At 53.9% G+C, this 19,087-nt stretch overlaps 1 protein-coding gene across 1 annotated transcript; it reads right to left on the minus strand.

Moving 5' to 3' along the window:
• Positions 1 to 4,424: 4,424 nt before the first annotated feature.
• Positions 4,425 to 10,493, minus strand: SRM (spermidine synthase). The gene is given in 10 exon segments (XM_036461083.2): positions 4,425 to 6,831; positions 6,944 to 7,066; positions 7,155 to 7,300; positions 7,393 to 7,476; positions 7,955 to 8,108; positions 9,035 to 9,127; positions 9,562 to 9,682; positions 10,237 to 10,268; positions 10,270 to 10,304; positions 10,307 to 10,493. Coding segments are annotated over 10 exon segments (906 nt in total). The 5' UTR covers positions 10,404 to 10,493; the 3' UTR covers positions 4,425 to 6,810.
• Between the last annotated feature and the right edge of the window lie 8,594 nt (positions 10,494 to 19,087).

The raw sequence follows: 19,087 nt of genomic DNA on the forward strand, positions 1-19,087 counted from the left end.
GCTCACCTTTGGTCTGTTTGTCCAGCGGCTCCTGCCCCCGCTCTGCCCCTGGGATTCTGGGAATCGGCCCGGTGACTCCGGCCGGCCCGATCGCCGGGCGGGGAGGCCAGGCCGGGAGCCAGAGGCTGACCTGCTGGGCAGCCCGCCCCGGGGACGGGTCCTGGCTCTGCCCCTTCCCTCCGCCTCCGTGTTCCCTCCCAGCGGGGTCTCTGGCCGCCCAGGTCTCCGTGAGGCTCCCGGGAGGAACACAGCCACCTGCTTCTCTCCCCTCCCCCGCGCCGTCCTGCTGTGAAACACCTGAAACCCAACACAGAAATAAAACGCAACACCTGAGTGCAGGCGGGAGGGGGGGGGGGGCACCCGCGCCCTGGAGGCTGGACAAGCGGGTGGACGGGTGCGAACATCTCCCGAAGGCAGCTCTGAGCCGGCCGCAGCGGGACAGGCCCAGCTCGGGGGCAGCCAGTCCTCTGGAAGCGTCAGAGCCAGCTGATTCCTATTGCCCGTCCCCACCTGCGGAGACTCGGGCCCCATTTCTTCTTTCTGCCAGAGAAAGTGGCCCGTGTGGATGGGAACCGTGCGAGGAGCCAGACGCCCCACACTCCTGAGAGTCGAACCTGTGACCCCGGGGTTCGCTGGTGGACACTAATCACTGAGCACCTGGCCAGGGCTGGAAATGGTTCTCATGCCTTGGTTATCTGTCCCCGCTCCCTCCGGCTGCAGTGGAGGGTCCCGGGCCCAGCCGAAGGGAGCGGGAGGCGGATAACCAAGGGGTAGGCAAACAGACTTGGCACGGAGAGCCCAGCCTGCCTCCTCCCTCAGCTCCTGGGTTCTGGCGGCTCCCGGCTCCTCCTCTTCTCCGGGGAGTGTGGCCAGCCCCGGGGCCAGGACCTGGACACTGACTCTGAAGGTCCCTCGGGCGATGGCTCAGCCTCTGTCACCCACAGTGCAGGTCGATGGACAAGCCCCATCCAGGGGCTGAGCTTGTGAGTCCCCACGCTGACGAGTGAGCAGAGCATTCAAGGGTTAGTTACCCCGGGAATACCGCAAATGTGAGCAAGATTTTTAAAAATCAACCAACTGGAGAATGCAGAAAGCAAGCAGGGAGGAGGAAATGCCCCCGCCCGGGTGGCGGCTCAGAGGTCGAGCTTCATGAACCAGGAGGTCACAGTGTGCTTCCCAGCCGGGGCCCAGGCCCAGGCTGTGTGGGCTCCATCCCCAGCGTGGGGCGTGCAGGAGGCAGCTGGTCAACGATTCTCCTCATTGATGTCTCTCACCCCCCCCTTTCTCTAAAATCAATAAAAATATATTTAAGCCCTAGCTGGTTTGGCTCAACAGATAGAGCATCGGCCTGTGGACTGAGGGTCCCAGGTTTGATTCTAGTCAAGGGCACATGCCCAGGTTGCAGGCTCAATCCCCATTAGCGGGTGTTGGGGAAGCGTGCAGAAGGCAACTAATCAATTATGTCTCTCTCACCACTGATGTTTCTTCCTCTCTGAAATTATATATATATATATATGTGTGTGTGTGTGTGTGTGTGTATATATATATATATATATATATATGTGTGTGTGTGTGTGTGTGTGTGTGTGTATATATATATATATATATATATATATATATATATATAATTGATTTTTTTTTCAGAGAGGAAGGGAGAGGGATAGAGAGCTAGAAACATCGATGAGAGAGAAACATCGACCTGCCACCTCCTGCACAACCAAGGTACATGCCTTTGACCAAAATTGAACCCAAGACCTTTCACTCCACAGGCCGACGCTCTATCCACTGAGCCAAACCAGTTTCGGCAAAAATATATTTGTAAAAATCCTATATAATAAAAGGGTAATATGCAAATCAACCAAATGGTGGAACAATGGTCGCTATGATGTGCACTGACCACCAGGGGCAGATGCTCAATGCAGGAGCTGCCCCCTGGTGGTCAGTGTGCTCCCACAGGGGAGTGCCACTCAGCCACAGGCTGGGCTGATGGCTCAGCTGATGGATGGCCAGTGGAGCAGCCACCTCCACAGCAGCCCTAAGGATGTCCAGCTGTGGCTCAGGTCTGCTCCCCATCAGGCAGACATCAGTCAGACGTCCCCTGAGGGCTCCTGGACTGTGAAAGGGTGCAGGCTGGGCTGAGGAAACCCAACCCCCAGTGCACAAATATCATGCACTGGACCTCTAGTATACATATACATATACATATACATATACATATACATATACATATACATATACATATACATATACACATCACATACACATACACATACATATACATTACACATACACATACACACAATACATATAAACACACACACACACACACATATATATATATATTTTTTTTTTTTTTAAAGAAAATGACCCAGCTGAAACCAGTTTGGCTCAGGGGATAGAGCGTCGGCCTGCGAACTGAAAGGTCCCAGGTTCGATTCTGGTCAAGGGCATGTACCTTGGTTGCGGGCACATCCCCAGTAGGAGGTGTGCAAGAGGCAGCTGATCGATGTTTCTTTCACACTGATGTTTCTAACTCTCTATCCTTCTCCCTTCCTCTCTTTAAAAAATCAATAAAATGTATTAAAAAAAGAAAGAAAAAAAAATGACCCAAACCCAAGCAAAACAATCATTATTACCTTCAGAGGAAAAAAAAGAGAAAAAAGAACAGGATACTCTTTATTAGAGGCCTATTGCAGGAACTCGTGCACCGATGGAGTCTGGCCGGCCCACCCCAATCAGGCCGGGGGGCCACCGGCCCCGCCCCCAAGCTGGTCAGGCTGCCAGGGAAAGGAGCCGCTCCCCCACCCCACCCCCATCGGGTGGTTGGCCAGCTGCAGTGTGCATCACAGCGACCGGTCATTCTGGTCGTTCCAGCATTCCCGTCCCTTGGCTTTTATATATGGATTTTAATTTTGAGAGAACATTTATTAAAGCTGGGACAGTGAAACCAAGGAAGGGCTTCAAACAGAAGCAGCAGCAGGAGAGAGCTCAGGCGGGCTCTGCTTTGGGACCCTAGAAATGTTACCGGAAAGAAGGGAGCCGAGGTGAGGCTGCTGTCAGCACCCTGCAGTCAGAGAAAAGGGGCCTTGGAGGTGGAGCAGCAGGCAAGCCTGGGACGAGCCGCTGCTGCCCTTTGCTTCCCTGGTTGCCAGTTTCACGGAGACCCTCTGAGTCCAGGAAGGGAAAGTGAAGACACACGTCTGAGAGGGAGTAAGGACACAGCGTCAGGCTCCCGAGAGCCCCACTGGGCCCGGGGCTCATTTCAAAGGCAGCAATGGATGACTAATCAAAACAGAAAAGAGGCCCCCTTTCCTCTCTGAAATCAATAAAAATATTTAAATATATTTTTGTATTTCATAGTTGAAGCGGGGAGAAGAAGAGGGATAAAAGTGGGGGGTGGGGGGGAGAACGATGAGAGAGAATCATTGATCAGCTGCCTCCTGCATGCCTCACTGAGTATTGAGCCTGCAACCCGGGCATGTGCACTGACTGGGAATCAAACCATGACCTTCTGCTTCATAGGTCAATGCTTAACCACTGAGCCATGCCTACTGGGCAATAAAGGATTTAAACATAATAAATAAAAATGAGCCTTAATGGGTTTGGCTCAGTGGACTGAAGGGTCCTGGGTTTGATTCCAGTCAAGGGCAGGCACCTTGGTTGCAGGCTCCTCCCCACTGCGGCCCTGATCAGGGCTCGTGCAGGAGGCACCAGCATCAATGCTCTCAGATCAATGTTTCTGTCTTCTCCTCTCTCTAAAAACCAATGGGAAAATACCCCTGGGTGAGGACTAAAAAGATAAAAAGGAAAGTATTTTAAAAAATAAAAATGGAAAAGAGCACATCTCAAAATGCTGAAGGAAGATTATTTCTAAATCTTCTGTTCCTACCCATCACACATGTCGGAACAGACCTTTTCATGCATGTCAGAGTTTTACAGATTTGCATCCAATTGTCCCCCCTCAGAGAGCTGCTCTAGGATATGCCCCATCAAAACGAGGGAGCAAATAAGAAAGGAAGTCATGGGGCCCCAGACACAGCGCTCGGAACAGGGAATCCCATTAGCGGCAGTTGGAAACCTCTAGACCGATCCTTCAGGAAGAGGAAAATGACAGACGCTTGTTGAGTCAGAAGATCTTTTAAAACAATTTTTTTTTAGTAATTGCTCTTTCTCCCCTAAATGAAAGTGATATATACATTATGGTACAAATCATTTTAATAAAGCAATGCACATTGTGTGTATTAGTATTTCCAGTTACTGAATATCCCATTCGATGTAATCAAAAATTAGTTATAAGTCAAAATGGGGCTAAAATACTGAGATCGCCTATTCAAAAATGGATTGATTAGCATATTGTTCAGACCTTCAGGAAGTGTGTCCACATGTGTTAAAAGCTTTAGAGAATTGGTTAAAAAAAAAAAGTCTGAGGTTAAACAAGTGATAAACGTATTGCAAACTAAGCATAGGAAAAAGTCCCCAAAAAACCTCGAGGGAGAAAAAGGAAGCTGTGGGAGGAGAGAAAGTGACCCTGACTTGCCTCAGCGGCCGATGGCCGTCATGCAGCCGACAGAGCTGACCCAGGTCACATGTAATTGTCGGGAGTGTGAGCAGGGGGAGCGGGGAAGGGGAAGGCATGACCTCATCATCCCCCGTGGAAGCCCAGGTAGGACAGCAGGTCCAGCCTGTTGGGCAGACGCAGCGTGAACACCGAGGCCAGCGGCCTGCCTCTGGGGAGGAAGTGGGCACAGGGCTGCGGTTTCTCCTAAGGATCCGCCTGGTGCTCACAGGGGAATGGCCGACTCCGAGAACTAAACTTCAAACTTTGAGATGGGATTCCGGTTAATCTCCCTGGGACAAACCATGTCTCAGTCCCTCGCCATGACTTCTGGGACTTTAGGGGACTCAGGTCGTGTCCTCACCAAACCCCCTGCTTCTGCTTCAGCAGGTGATGCCCACCCAGACGGGAAACCCCTCAAGGGGTGCGTGCGTGTGCAGGGGACTTGGGTTTAAGAGCTGGGAAGTGGAGGGACGGCGTGGCAGACTTCTGCTGCCGGGGGGGGGGGGGGGGGGGCATTTCCACCACCCGGCTGGCTCCCTGGTCCTCTGCCGAGGCCATCGACCTTCCAGAGCTCAGCGATGAGAGGCAGGATTCCCAGTGGAGTCTGCGGCAGGTGGGGTAACCCAGGCAGCAGAGACGCAGGCCCAGCTGGAGCCCTCTGAGATGGGCCCTCCCCCTGTCCACCTGCCCCCTGGGCTGCCCTCAGGGAGGCAGGCGTGCCCTCCCCAGCCCGCTTCCTAGCTGGTCAGCTCGTCCTCCTGTGCGGGCGAGGGAGGGGAGAGCAGTGCCCACCCCACAGGTGGCACTAAGGTTGGAGTTAGACCAGATGGATCAGCTCTCACCAGCCACTGCGTGTTCCTTTGATGCACAAACTGCAGCCCAGAGGAGCCCAATGGGATCTCGGGGCCTCCCCAGGAGTGGGAGACCCTGGGGCGCGTGTGCTATTGGCTGCTGAGGGGGGGTCAAGCCTGTCCTGGGACTGGAAGGCGGAATGCGGAGGGCTTGGGTCCAACTTGCTGACCAAGGTCACACACCCGTGCTGAGCCCAGTGAGCTCCTGGGGGTGAGGCCCAGGTTGGGGGAGCCCAGAGGATGGACTGGCTTGGGGCTACTCAGGAGTTGGCTGAAAATCGGGATGCTGGCTCGCCCCCAGAACTACAGTCCCAGAACCTACTGCATGGGCCCTAGGCAGCTGCCTGGGGTGTGGGTGTGGCTGGGGAGTGTTCTAGCAACACCCCCAGCCTGGACCCACTCCCTGCCCGCAAGCTTCCCAGCAGTCCATCCCCTGGCAGTGCCTCTGGAATGCTGGCTGGGACGGGAGTGGGCACAGGCCCTCTCCTCGAGTCCGCACCCTGCAGTCAGTGGTGGCTCCTCTCCCCACACCAGTCTCAGCCGGGCCTTTGGGAGGGGTGAGGCGCCCGGGGAACCGGCTGGAAGAGCGTTCAGCACCATGGAGAGGGCACGGTCCCCAGCGGCCACTCACACCTGCTTTCTCAACCTCAACACTTGGGGGAGCTTCCAGGAATTTCCCAGAGGGCACCGGGAGCGGGGCAGGCAGGGTGGGAACCGGAGTCTGAACCCTGAGCCAAGTCAGGGCAGCGGATGAGCTTCCAGCAGGCCCATAACTGTACCCAAACCCTCGGGAGCCACCTCCAGCCCCACCCCGCTGGGACCTCAGTCCTCCCAGGCCGCCATCACCTTGGGAAGCCCCAGGAGAAAGCGCAGCTGGGGCAGCCCGCCTCCATCTTGTCACCCCACAGCCCTGGCCCCGGGGTCGGTCACCACCCGCTGTGGGGCCTGTGGGCACCCCACTCGGGGAGACTGGAGTGCAGTTTGGTGCCTGCTGTGCCTCTGGTGCCAGTGGCCAAGGGGCTGGTCCGGGGCTGCACGGGAGGGCAAGGCCTGCCTGTCACAGAGGCAGGTCAGACACGGGTCCAGCTCGGAGCCCGGCACACAGACGCCAGCAATGGCTGCTGCAGCCCCTGCCTGGGCCCATTGAAGGTCTGGGAACACACGATGCGGACATTTGCTATAAATACATGTGTTTGGGGAGGGGGGTGACAGGGGGCGGAGGGGCTGTACACAGCTGGCAGAGGCTTGGAGCGGAACACCGCAGACAGACAGTCCGCCAGCGGGGCGGGCGGGCGGGCAGCATCCTGGGGCTGTAACACTTGCTTGTCGGGGTTCCGGCTGGGGTCCTGTCCAGGCCACCTGGCCCGAGGTCCAGGCCGGTGTCGGCAGCAGCATCTGGGCTCAGCTCACATCGTTCAGGGCCTGGTGGGACGTGAGGCTGGTCAGGAGGATAGTGGGTCGCCTGGGGGCTGGGGCGAGCGCCCCAGGAAGCCCTGGGTCCCCCCTTCCAGCCCCCGCGCCCCCCGGGGCTCACCTTGCGGGCAAACTCCGGCAGGACGAAGGCCGCCCGGTGCACGTCGGAGTTGTAGTATCTCAGCTGCATCTGCTCCACCTGCTTCTGCGTCAGCAGCTGCACCGGCTCCTGGAAGTTGGTGCTCTGGGGTGGGGCGGGCGAGGGGGCGTCAGGGGAGTGCTCTCCGGGCCCGCCTGCCCCTGCCCCCCCGGCCAGGACGCCAGCAGCTCACCGGGTTCTTGCTGCACAGCATGAAGCCGATCTGGCCGCTGGGGTAGGTGGGGATGGTGCAGTAGGCGTAGCGCACCACGGGGAAGAGCGACCGGCAGAAGTGCTGCATGTCCTTGATGAGGTCCAGGTGCAGCCACTGGCACTCGCCTGGGGGGGCAGCAGCGGTTGGCGGCCGGCCAGCCCCCCTATACCCCCCCACCTGCCGCGCTGCGCCTCTGGCTGCTCCGGGCGGCGCTCACCCTGGCAGCAGAGGATCCCGTCCTCCTTCAGGGCCGTCTTCATGAGCTGGTAGTAGGACTCCTTGAAGAGGCTCTCGGCGGGGCCTGCGCAGGGAGGGACCGGCAATGAGCGCGGGCTGGCTGAGGCCTCCGGAGCCAGAGCAGCCAAGGAGCAGAGCCGGGACCTGAACCCAGGCCTGTGGCACCCAGAAACCAGCCCTGGAAGCGCACTTGCACCCACTCCCGGGGGTTCCCACTGGCACTGCCCGGTGGCTCTCCACCCTGGGCCTGGATTTAAAGGAGAACCTACCCCATCCCCATGCCGACGTGTCCCGAGCAGAGAGGAGGCTGAAGAGGTACCTGGGGCCTCAGTGGGCCAAGGCCAGCGCCCCACTCCCCTGCTGGACCCCAAGCAACTGTGAACTTTGGGCAGTGAGTGGCCTGGTCCCCCTGCTCTGCTGAGCTGTTGTTGGGGGGGGGGGGGTGACAACTGAGAAGGGAAAGGACTGTGCTAGTTCTGGGGAGCAGGGGGAGACTGGCTCCTGAGGTGGCCGCTGTAGGGCCCCAGGCCCCCCTCGCTTACCCATGGGGTCCGAGGAGTCGGTGATGATAACGTCGAAGGCGTCCTGGTTCTGTTTCATGAACTCGAAGCCGTCGCCCACGTGCAGGGTCAGCTTCGAGCTGGAGTAGCCAATGGCCATGCTGGGCAGGAACTTCTTCGAGACTTGGATGACATCCTGGGAGGGGGCGGGCCGGGCTGGAGCCGAGCGGGACTCCCAGCCGTCTAACCCTTTCACGGCCCCGCAGCCTGGGGCCAGCCATTGGCTTCGTGGAACCCCGGTTTCCACATTTGTAAGACGGGGGGGGGGGGGGGGGGGGGGGGGGAGGGGGCCACTCTGGACGCTCCTCAGCTGAATCTCCACTCTTCCCGCTCCCCCCTAGACCCACGCGCCCCATCTCGGGGTTTCTTGCTATTTCCGAGGCGGAATGCCAGCTCCCATCAGAGAGCCGGTCCCTGCCTCCGTGGTCCCTGCCTCCATGTGCCGATGCTTCTCATTCAGGCTGCAGCCTCTTCGCGGAGGCCTGCTCGGACCGCTGCCGGCCTCACGCCTGTATCACATATCGCCCTGCGCTGTCTCTTTAACTAGAGCATCAGCTCCAACAGGCACTGATCTGCCTCTGCACACGGCACCCCAGCACCTGAGCAACGGCTGCCTCACACTGGACAGTCACAAAGGACAGGCTGGGCGCCCTAATGGTCACATGTCCTTGGGCCTTGCCTGGGGCTTCAACTGAAAACCAGCACTCAGCCCTAACTGATTTGGCTCAGTGGATAGAGCGTTGGTCTGAAAGTCCCAGGTTCGATTCCGGTCAAGGGCATGTACCTCGGTTGTGGGCACATTCCCAGTAGGGAGTGTGCAAGAGGCAGCTGATCGACGTTTCTAACTCTCTATTCCTCTCCTTTCCTCTCTGTAAAAAAATCAATAAAATATATATTTTTAAAAACCAGCACCCCATCTTACTAAGAACCAGCACCGATGGCGCACCGACTGCTCACTAAGTCCCTGGGAGAGAGATTACGGGACTTGCCCAGGGTTCCGCAGCCAGTTCAGTGCGGAGCGGGCGCTCGCACCCGGGACCTGGCCCTGCTCGGGGCACTCACCTCGTCAATCTCGCACTGGACCACGGACTCCACGGAGGAATGCTTCACCACCTCCCGCAAGACACCGCCGTCCCCGCCCCCGATGATCAGCACCTGGGAGGGAGGAACAGTCAGGGCCCGGCCCGGCGCCAGCCCCCCCCTCCCGCCAGACAGGCCCCGACAGGCTGCTGGGCAGGTGCACTCACCCAGAATCACCCCAAATCACCTCCAGCCAGGGTGAGCCTGGCTCCTCCGACCGACAGACCTCATTCCCCCCTCCTCCTCCCAGGCACCTGGCCCCGGGCTGCTCCTTTCCCAAAAACTCCCTCCCGAGCTTCAGCTCCCAGCCCTGCCAAGGGGGCCCCTCTCCCCCTCACCTCCACCCCACCCTGGTCCTCGCTGGCCCTTCCCCTGACACCCTTTGGGAAGCGCTGGGCTGACTGGGCTCAGGGGGGGGAGGAGGGGGGGCGTTGGGCTCCAGCACGGCCCAGGGGGCCCTGAGGGGGGCTTTCCTATCCCTGCCTCAGGGCTGAATGGGGGGCGGGTACCTTGCGCGGGTTGGGGTGGCTGCAGAGCGGCAGGTTGGCTATCATCTCCTGGTAGGAGAACTCGTCCCGCTCGGTGCACTGGATGACCCCGTCCAGCACCAGCACGTTGCCGTAGCTCTTGCTGCAGGCGAGGCGGGGTGACAGTCAGGGCCCGGGCCCCGGGGGCGGGGGCATCGGGCCTCCCCGAACCCCGGGGGAGCGGAGACCTCCCCGCCCCTCGGAGGGCCCGGGGCCGTGTCCTGGGGGTGACACGTGGCGGGGCGGCAGGCGGGCCGGCGGCGCGGGGGCCGGGGTTGGGCTCGGGTCCGACTCTGACGTGGCCCAGGCTGACACGTGGAGCTCGGCGGGCGCGTCGGGGCGGCGCAGACTCGGGCTCCCCGCGGTGTAGCGGACCGGACCGCCCGGAGGCCGGGATGCCGGGCGGGAGGGGGACGGGGGAGCGCTGGCCTAGTTCGCGGCAACTTGTGACAGTTCTGCCGGAGGAGGGGCGGGCGGGGCGGCCCGGCCGGCGGAGGTAAAGGGCGCGGGGCGGGGGTCCGGCAGGAAGGGGGTGGGCCGGGCCGAGGCCGGGGCAGGAGTCCCGGGGGCTCGCGTGGGGGGTGGGCGGCGGGCGGCCTGGGCCGGGGGCCGCGGGGTGCAGGGCGGGCGGCGGGAGTCGCCCCGCGGGAGTCCTACCTGCGGAAGACCAGGATATCCTGGTACCGCGAAGCGCTGGTGGTGGAGCAGCTGCTCCACCTGCAGGACAGGGCCTGGCCCGGCCACAGGCTGCACGTCTCGCGGAACCAGCCCTCGCGGATGGCGGCGGGGCCGGGGGCGGCGGGGCCGTCGGGGCCGGGCTCCATGGCGGGCGCGCGGGCGGGCGGCGCGGGGCGCGGACCCGGGACTGCAGGCCGCGCGGCGCCGCGGCACAACGGGACCAGCTCCGCCCGCCGCCCGCCGCAACCTAACAGCGAAGGGGGCGGGGCCCGGAGGCGGGGGCGGGGCCCTATCCCTCCAATGGCGGCGCAGGAGCGGGAGCGAGGCTGCTCAGAGGCACCGCCCTCGCCGGGCTCCTCGCATTCTGATTGGCCACCGAGCCGCAGAGCAGCGGCCAGTGGCTGGGGCGGGCTGTCTGTCGGCCTCAGCAGGGTAGTGCGGCCCGCTCCGAGGTGGCCACGTGGGGCCGCGGCCGGGGCAGCTCGGCTGCGGTCTGGCCTCCGGGCGGAGTGGGCGGGCGGAAGGGTCCCTCTCCCGGTCCGGAGCCGGCCGGGGCGGTGCAGCCGCGGGCCCCTGCTCCCTTCCCCGGACCCGGGTGGCACCGAGGGCCGTGCCCGGCCGCAGAGGGATCGGGAGGGGGTCTGACTCGGGAGGGGAAACTTGAGATGACACCTCGGCTCGGCGCGGAGTTTGCAGCGCGGAGACCGCCCGCTGCACCCCGGGGCCGGGGCCGGAGGGATGGGAGCTGGCGGCAGCTCTGTCCCGCGAAGAGCGAGAGAAAACGCATTTCTCCACTTGTTCCCAGATTGGGCTCCTGTTGGACCTGAGCCGAGTGTGTGGCTTGTCTGGGGCGCACTGAGGGGTTTTGTTTACTTGAAAAGGACCATCTCCGCCCAGCGACTGGGGCTGGACTTAGCCATTTCCCGTTAGATCCCCCGAGCACGGAGCGTATGGCTGCCGAAGAAGAAAAACTCTTTTCAGAGCGAGTTTCTGCATTTGCCAGCGGAGCCTGGGGAGAGGCCAGCGCAGGCATATTCAGCTCCGGGAAGGAGCGGCGCGCGGCGGAACACCCCGGGCCCTGCTCTCTGAAGGGTGGGCGGGAATGAATGTGCTCTCTGCTTTTAGGAAAATGTCAGGAACTTCTCAGAATCCCATTAAGCATGCTAATTGCGAAATATTACATGCTAATTGCTCTGCGAGCTCATCCTTCCCGCGACAAGGAAAGGAGAGGAGCCTGGTGTAACCACTGGTGACAGGATGACAGGGGTGTTTTTTCACTGGAGTTCTGCAGCCTCCACGCGGAGGTGGGAAGCTTGTTCCCCGTCTGTTAACCCCAAACGAAGAACACAGTGGTGTGTGTCTGTTAGTGCAAGCCTCAGGCCTCAGCAACAACCTGCATCCGTTTACTTTTAAGTCTTTACAGGGAAGGTGAGCCACGCAGCTAAGGATTCCTAGGAGATGGTAGCTTCCTCGGGACAATTCCTGGGCCTGAGCTCATGCAGGAAAGGATCAAGCAGCAGATAAAGTGTAGTCAACCAGGCCTGCCCCATGTTGCTCAGTGGTTGAGCATCAACCCATGAACCAGGAGGTCACCCTTGGATTCTGGACAAGGCACATGCCCCCAGCTTGATCCCTTATAGGGGGCGTGCAGGAGGCAGCCAATCAATGATTCCCATCATTGATGTTTCTATCTCTTCCCCCGCCTCTCCTCTCTGAAATCAATTTAAAAAAAAACTTTTTTTTTAAGTGAAAAACAGCCCTGATCGGTTTGACTCAGTGGACAGAGAGTCAGCCTGCAGACTGAGGGATCCTGGGTTTGATTCCAGTTAGAGGCATGTGGAGGAGGCAGCTGATCGATGTTTCTGGCTCTCTGCTTCCTCTCTGTAAAAAAAAAAAAAAAAAAAAAAAAAAGAAGTGAAAAACATATATTTTTTAAAAAACGTATATGGTTGGCTGATACGGTTCAGTGGATGAGCACTGACCCATGAACCAAGAGGTCAATGGTTCAAGTCCCAGTCAGGCTCATACCTGGGTTTCAGGCTCAATCTCCAGTAGGAGTGTGTGCAGGAGGCAGCCGATCAAGGTCAATGATTCCCATCATCGATGTTTCTATCTCTCCCTCTCCCTTCCTTTTTGAAATCAATTCAAATATATTTTAAATATATATCCTCAGATGAGGATAAGAAATATATCCTCAGGTGCTAACTGCAGAAACTCTCCAATGCCAGAGACACACTCCCGGGGGCACGTAAACCACGTAAGCCATCGCCCACCTTGCCCGGCTCCCCTTTTATGGATGGTCTACCGTTAGGAGGTTGAAGCCATGGACCCACTAGATTGGGCTCCGCTGAGCAGCACCTAGAACCGTGGTCGGCAAACTGCGGCTCGAGAGCCACATGCAGCTCTGTGGCCCCTGGAGTGTGGCTCTTCCACAAAATGCCACGGCCTGGGAGAGTCTATTTTGAAGAAGTGGTGTTAGAAGAAGTTTAAGTTTAAAAAATTTGACTCTTAAAAGAAATTTCAATTGTATTGTTGATATTTGCCTCTGTTGACTAATGAGTTTGCCAACCCCTGACCTAGAACAATGACAGCTGATTCCATAAGGGGCCTGCATGGGTGTTCTGGTTTCCCGCTTTGACGAGGCCTCTGACACAGTGCTGCCAGCTACACACCCTATCCCTAGTCTGACTCAGGGCACACACACAAGTCAGAGGCATAAATGTCTTGTTGGAAGTACAGGCTGTATACAGGGCTAGAGCCAATGAAGCCTATTGTAACATAGTGGTTTACTGTATCTTTTATTTATTTTTAATGTGTTTTTATTGATTTTTAGAGAGCGAGGAAGAGAGAGGGATAGAAAGAAACAGCAATGAGCCGAAACCTGTTTGGCTCAGTGGATAGAGTGTCGGCCTGTGGACTGAAGGGTCCCAGGTTCGATTCCAGTCAAGGGCATATACCTTAGTTGCAGGCACATCGCCAGTAGGGGTTGTGTAAGAGGCAACTGATCAATGATTCTCTTTTATTGATGTTTCTGACTCTATCCCTCTCTCTTCCTCTCTGCAAAAAAATCAATCAATCAATATATATATATATACACATATATACATATACACATACATATATACATTTACATATATATATATATTTATATATGAAGGAGTGTAAGGAAGGGAGGGAAAGAAACATCAATGTGAGATACATTGATTGGTTGCCTCCTGCCCACGCCCCAAGGCACTCTAACCATTGAGCATTGGCCAGGGCAAGAGTCAGGTTTTTTGTCCTTTTTTAATATATATTTTATTGATTTTTTACAGAGAGGAAGAGAGAGGGATAGAGAGTTAGAAACATCGATGAGAGAGAGTCATCGATCAGCTGCCTCTTGCACACCCCCTACTGCGGATGTGCCCGCAACCAAGGTACATGCCCTTGACTGGAATCGAACTTGGGACCTTTCAGTCCGCAGGCCGACGCTCTATCCACTGAGCCAAACCGGTTTCGGCAAGAGTCAGGTTTTAAGCGTTGTGCTCAGCCAGGCAGACAGCTGTGATTGTGAGCAGGATGGATTGGGATTTTAGTGGTGTTACTCGGTTGAAAATGCTGGAGGCAAGCTTCCCAAGGTGTTGCAAACAGCAGCGTGCCTCCCTGAGCCAAAGCCTGCGGCTCATCAATCCTTTCCACCTGCCACCCAATGCCCTGTCAGATCCCGCTCCCCAGAGTGCAGGCCAGGCCACCTCTCCACGTTCACATTCACTGAGCATTCCCCACCGACTCCACAGACCCACCCGCCCTTGCGGGGCGGGGGGGTGGGGGGTTCCCAAGCCCTCTCCCCACTACTTTACACACTCCAAGGCCCTTGTCTCTATCCCACGGCTCAGCACTCCTGGGCTACAGGTTCCATGGCTTAGGAAGATTTCAAAGACACATTTGGGGACTGGCATTGGGTTGCTAACTTTTTCTTACGCAAGAAAGGGTATTTAAGACCTTACACACATGTCTCTGGTCCCCATCTTTTTAGATTTATTTACTTGGTCCTCATCCTTTTGAAAAAAGAAAAAAAACATGTCACAAAGCAACACTAGTAAGGACCAGGCATCACTTTACTTCTACAAGAACTTAACACATTTGTCCTCCTCTCACCCCTGGTCAGCGGGATGTCCACTGCAGCCCACCAAGCAGGGTCTGGGGCACCTGGTCTTGCCAACAATAGTGGCCGTGGACTTAAGCAGGAGTAGCCCCCACCTAGAGAGCTTGTTCAGACCTGGGTCCTGAGTCCACCCCCAACCCTTGACCAGGCAGGACTCTGACCGGGCAGGTCTGGGCTTGTCTTTCTAACCAGCTTCCTGATGGTCTCTCTCAGGAGCCCGAGCAGCACTACTGCAAGGTTCTCTGGATGTCTCCCCTTACTCTTTCAGAGAGAAAGAGAGAGGGAGATAGAAACATAATGAGAATCATTGATCGGCTGCCTCCTGCACGCCCCTCACTGCAAGAAGATTGAGCCCACCACCTGGGCCTTGACCAGGAATCGAACTATAACCTCCTGGTTCGTAGGTCAATGCTCAACCACTGAGCAACACTGGCTGGGCTACATTTAAGTCTTTTATTCATTTTGAATTTTTGTGTATAGTGCAAGTTGGTTTATCTGGTTTCATTTCTTTTTCCATGTACCTGTCCAATTTTCCCAATACCATTTACTGAAGAGTCTGTCTTTACTCCAGTATATGCTCTTGTCTGCTTTGTCAAATATTAATGGACCATAAAGATGTGGGTCAATTTCTGGGGTTTCTGTTCCATTGGTCTATGTGCCTGTTCTTATGCCAGTACCAGGCAGTTTTGAGTACAGTGGCTTTGAGGTATAGTTTGAGATTTGGTATGGTGGTCCCTCCAACCTTGTTCTTCTCAGCATTGCTGCAGCTATTCGGGGTCTTTTTTGGTTCCATACAAATTTTTGGAATATTTGTTCTAGATCTGTGAAATACGCTGTTGGTATTTTAATATTAATAGGAATTTCATTGACTCTATAGATTGCTTTGGGTAGTATGGACATTTTAATGATGTTAATTCTTCCAGCCCATGAACATGGTCTAAGCTCCCACCTGTTAGGGTCTTCCTCTATTTCTTTTTTCAATGTCCTGTTGTTTTCTGAGTATAGGTCTTTTACCTCCTTGGTTAAGTTTATTCCAAAGTATTTTTGTTGTTGTTGTTGCTGCAATGGTAAATGGGTTTTGTTTGTTTTTTAGTTTATCTGCTTATTATTGGTGCATAAAAATACCATCAATTTCTGGATGCTGATTTTGTATCCTGCTACTTTTCCAACTTCACTAATTCTAGTAGTTTTTAAAATGGAGTCTTTAGCTGAAATCGGTATGGCTCAGTGTATAGAGCGTCAGCCTGTGGACTGAAAGATCCTGGGTTCGATTCCGGTCAAGGGCATGTACCTGGGTTGTGGGCACATCCACAGTAGGGGGTGTGCAAGAGGCAGCTGATCGATGATTCTCTCTCATCGATGTTTCTGGCTCTCTATCCCTCTTCCTCTCTGTAAAAAATCAATAAAATATATATAAAAAATAAAATGGAGTCTTTAGGATTTTCTATGTACAATATCATCTGCAGATAATGACAATTTTACTTTTCTAATTTAGATGCCTTTTTTTCTTCTTATCTGATTGCTGTGGCTAGGACTTCCAGAACAAGGTTGAAACAGAGTGGTGAAAGCACATTCCTGTCTTGTTTTTAAGGGAAACTTGCAGTTTTTGTCCAGTGAGTATGATGTATGTAGGTTTGTTGTATATAGCCTTTATAATGTTATGATTCTCACTTTGCTGAGTTTTTATCAAAAATGGGTGCTTGATTTTGTCAAATGCTTTTTTTGGCATCAATATGATTATGTAACCTTTACCCTTCATTTTATGTGATGTATCACATTTGATTTGAGAATATAACACCAGCCTTGCATCCCCAGAATAAATCTCACTTTGGTCATAGTATATGATCTTTTTAATGTATTGCTAAATCCATTTTGCTAATATTTTGCTGAGGATTTCAGCATCTATGTTCCTCAGGGATGTTGGCCTATAATTTTCTCTCTTTGTAGTGTCTGGCTTTGGAATCAGGATAATGCTGGCCTTGTACAAGGATCTTGGAAGCATTCCTTCCTCTGGGATATTTTGAAATAGTTTGAGGAGTATAGGTGTTAGTTCTTTGAATGTTTGGTAAAACTTACCTGGAAAGCCATCCAATCCAGAACTTTTGTTCGCTGAAGTTTTTTGATTAAGGCTTCATTTTCATTAATTGGAATTAACCTATTTAGGCCTTCTGATTGTTGCTGATTTAATTTTGGAAGATTATTTCTCTGGGAAATTTCTCCATTTCTTCCAGGTTGTCCAGCTTGTTGGCTTATAGTTGTTCATAGTATTTTCTCACGATCCTTTGAATTTCTATCGTGTCAGTTTTTAGTTTGCCTCTTTTATTTCTGATTCTATTTATCTGGGTCCTTTTTATTTCTAGATTAGTTTGCCTAAAAGGTTCATCAATCTTATTTATCTTTTCAGAGAGCCAGCTCTTTTTGTGGTTGTTTTTAAATCTTTATGTCGTTTACTTGTGCTCTAATCTTTATTATTTCCTTTTGGGTTGTTGTGTGTTCATTTTCTGTTTCCAGGAAGTTTATTTCTTCCTTGATCTCATTGGTAATCCATCCATTGTTTAATTTAGCATCCATGTGTTTGAGATTTTTTTAAAATTGTAGTTGATGTCTAGTTGCATGCCATTGTGATCTGAGAAGATGCTTGAAATGATTTCAATCTTCTTGAATTTGTTAAGGCTTATTTTGTATCCTAACATATGGTCTATCTTTGAGAATGATTCATGTGTGCCTGAGAAGAATGTTTATTCTGTCACTTTTGGATTAAATGTTCTGTAAATATCAATTAGATCCAACTGATCTGATGTATCATTTAAGGCCTCTGTTTCCTTGTTGTTCCTTGTTTGGAAGTTCTACCAAGTGACGTAGGTGGGGTGGGAAAGTCCCCTACTATGACTGTATTGCTGTCTACCTCTCCCTTAAAGTCCACCAAGGTTTTAAAATATATTTGGTCTTCCTGTATTGAGTGCCTATATGTTGACTAGGGTTATATATATATTTTTAAAAAATATATTTTTATTGATTTCAGAGAGGAAGGGGGAGGAGAGACAGAAACATCAGTGATGAGAGAATCATTTATTGGCTGCCTCCTGCATGCTCCCTATGGGGGATCAAGCCTGCAATCGGGGCATGTGCCCTGACTAGGAATCCATCTGGCAACTACTGGGTCATACTGGCCGGGATGGGTTTAAAAATAAATAAGTAAATAAATAAATATTTTAGAGAAAGAAGATAAAGGGATAAATAAGAAACATCATTGAGAGAAACATCCGTTGGCTGCCTCCTGTATTGGAGACCGAGCCTGCAATACAGCATGTGCCCTGACGGGGAATCGAACTGTGAACTCTTGGTTCATGAGTCAACACTCAACCACTGAACCACACCGGCTGGGCCAATTCCGGCTTTTTAGCTGGGCATGTGGGCACTGAAATTACTTCCCAGCATCATGTTGTGGCCAGTGGGACGTGGAAATGGGCAGAATCCTCTTAAAGGGAGGCTGGGTGCTACCTCCTCCCTTCCTTCCAGCTGACGGGAATGAGGATGAATGGGTAAAGCTAGGACTGTTACTTGGCCATGAGGGTGGATGGATCTCACTGATATTCCAATGTGTTCAAGCAACCAGATGGGAGCCAGAGTCTGAGGGCTGCCAGTTGCCACACTAGCTCTGGACTATTTACAGAAGAGAAGGAGAAGGAACATCTGTTTTGCTAAGCCACCGATAGCCTGGCTTTTCTATCAGTTTCAACCACTAAAGTCCTAGCTGCTACATGGCCAAGCCCACTCTGGGACAGGGCTGTCCTGCTCCATGGCCCTCTCCAGGCCAGTGAAGTCTGGTTTGGCTCAGAAGCCACAGGGCATGGCAGCCAGCCCTCTTTGTGGAAAAAAGTTCCAAGAAAATAGGTTCCTTGTATCAGCATTTGTGAGGGGGAGGGGAAAAGGTATTATTCTGTGTGGTTTTGTAAATTTAATTGCCCAACTCAGAACGAAAAGAAAATAATATTTGAAAGAAGTAACTGGAGACTAGATCACAAATGTATACAAGTTCCATGCAGTATCATTTTAAGAGTACAAAAATGGAAACCTGTATGCTGAGTAAAGGGGGTTAGCTAAGACCCATTCTATAGCAAGACTCCTTACAGGTAAAAAAAAAAAAAGCCCCAGGAGATACAGAAATCCAAGTTTACACATTAAATATATTTACACACAGTAAAAAGCCTTTATATCAAAATAGGGTAAGTTATCTCCATGTGGTAGGATTATAAATGGTTTAATTTTCTTTCCTTTTGGTTTTCATTTCCTATAATGAACATGTTATGATTTTGTAATTGGCAACAAACAAAGTTAAAAACAAACAACAGAAAGGAGGAGGCCCGCCGGGCCCTGTGGGCTCCTTCTCCCTTTGACATTCTCCCCATTGGGCCTCCTTCCCCTCACCTGGAGGTGCCTGCAGGGCGGAACGCCCCGGACCTTCCCGACAGGGAGCCAGCTGGGCATGCTCCCTGCCTGTGGATGTTGCCCTTTGCTGAGTCCGGGGAGTCTCCTCGTTCATTCCTCTGTTTGGGGGTTCAGGATTTCTCCGGAAATAACAGTAGTCCCCAAGGCCGTACTTACCCACAGACAGCTGAAGGGTTGATCTGCCCTCTCCTGCCAGCTCTATGGTGGCAGCAAAGGAAAAGCCAGGAACCAGTTTCC

Source organism: Pipistrellus kuhlii, unplaced genomic scaffold, assembly GCF_014108245.1.
Source record: "Pipistrellus kuhlii isolate mPipKuh1 unplaced genomic scaffold, mPipKuh1.p scaffold_m20_p_34, whole genome shotgun sequence".
Taxonomy (NCBI): Eukaryota; Metazoa; Chordata; class Mammalia; order Chiroptera; family Vespertilionidae; genus Pipistrellus; species Pipistrellus kuhlii.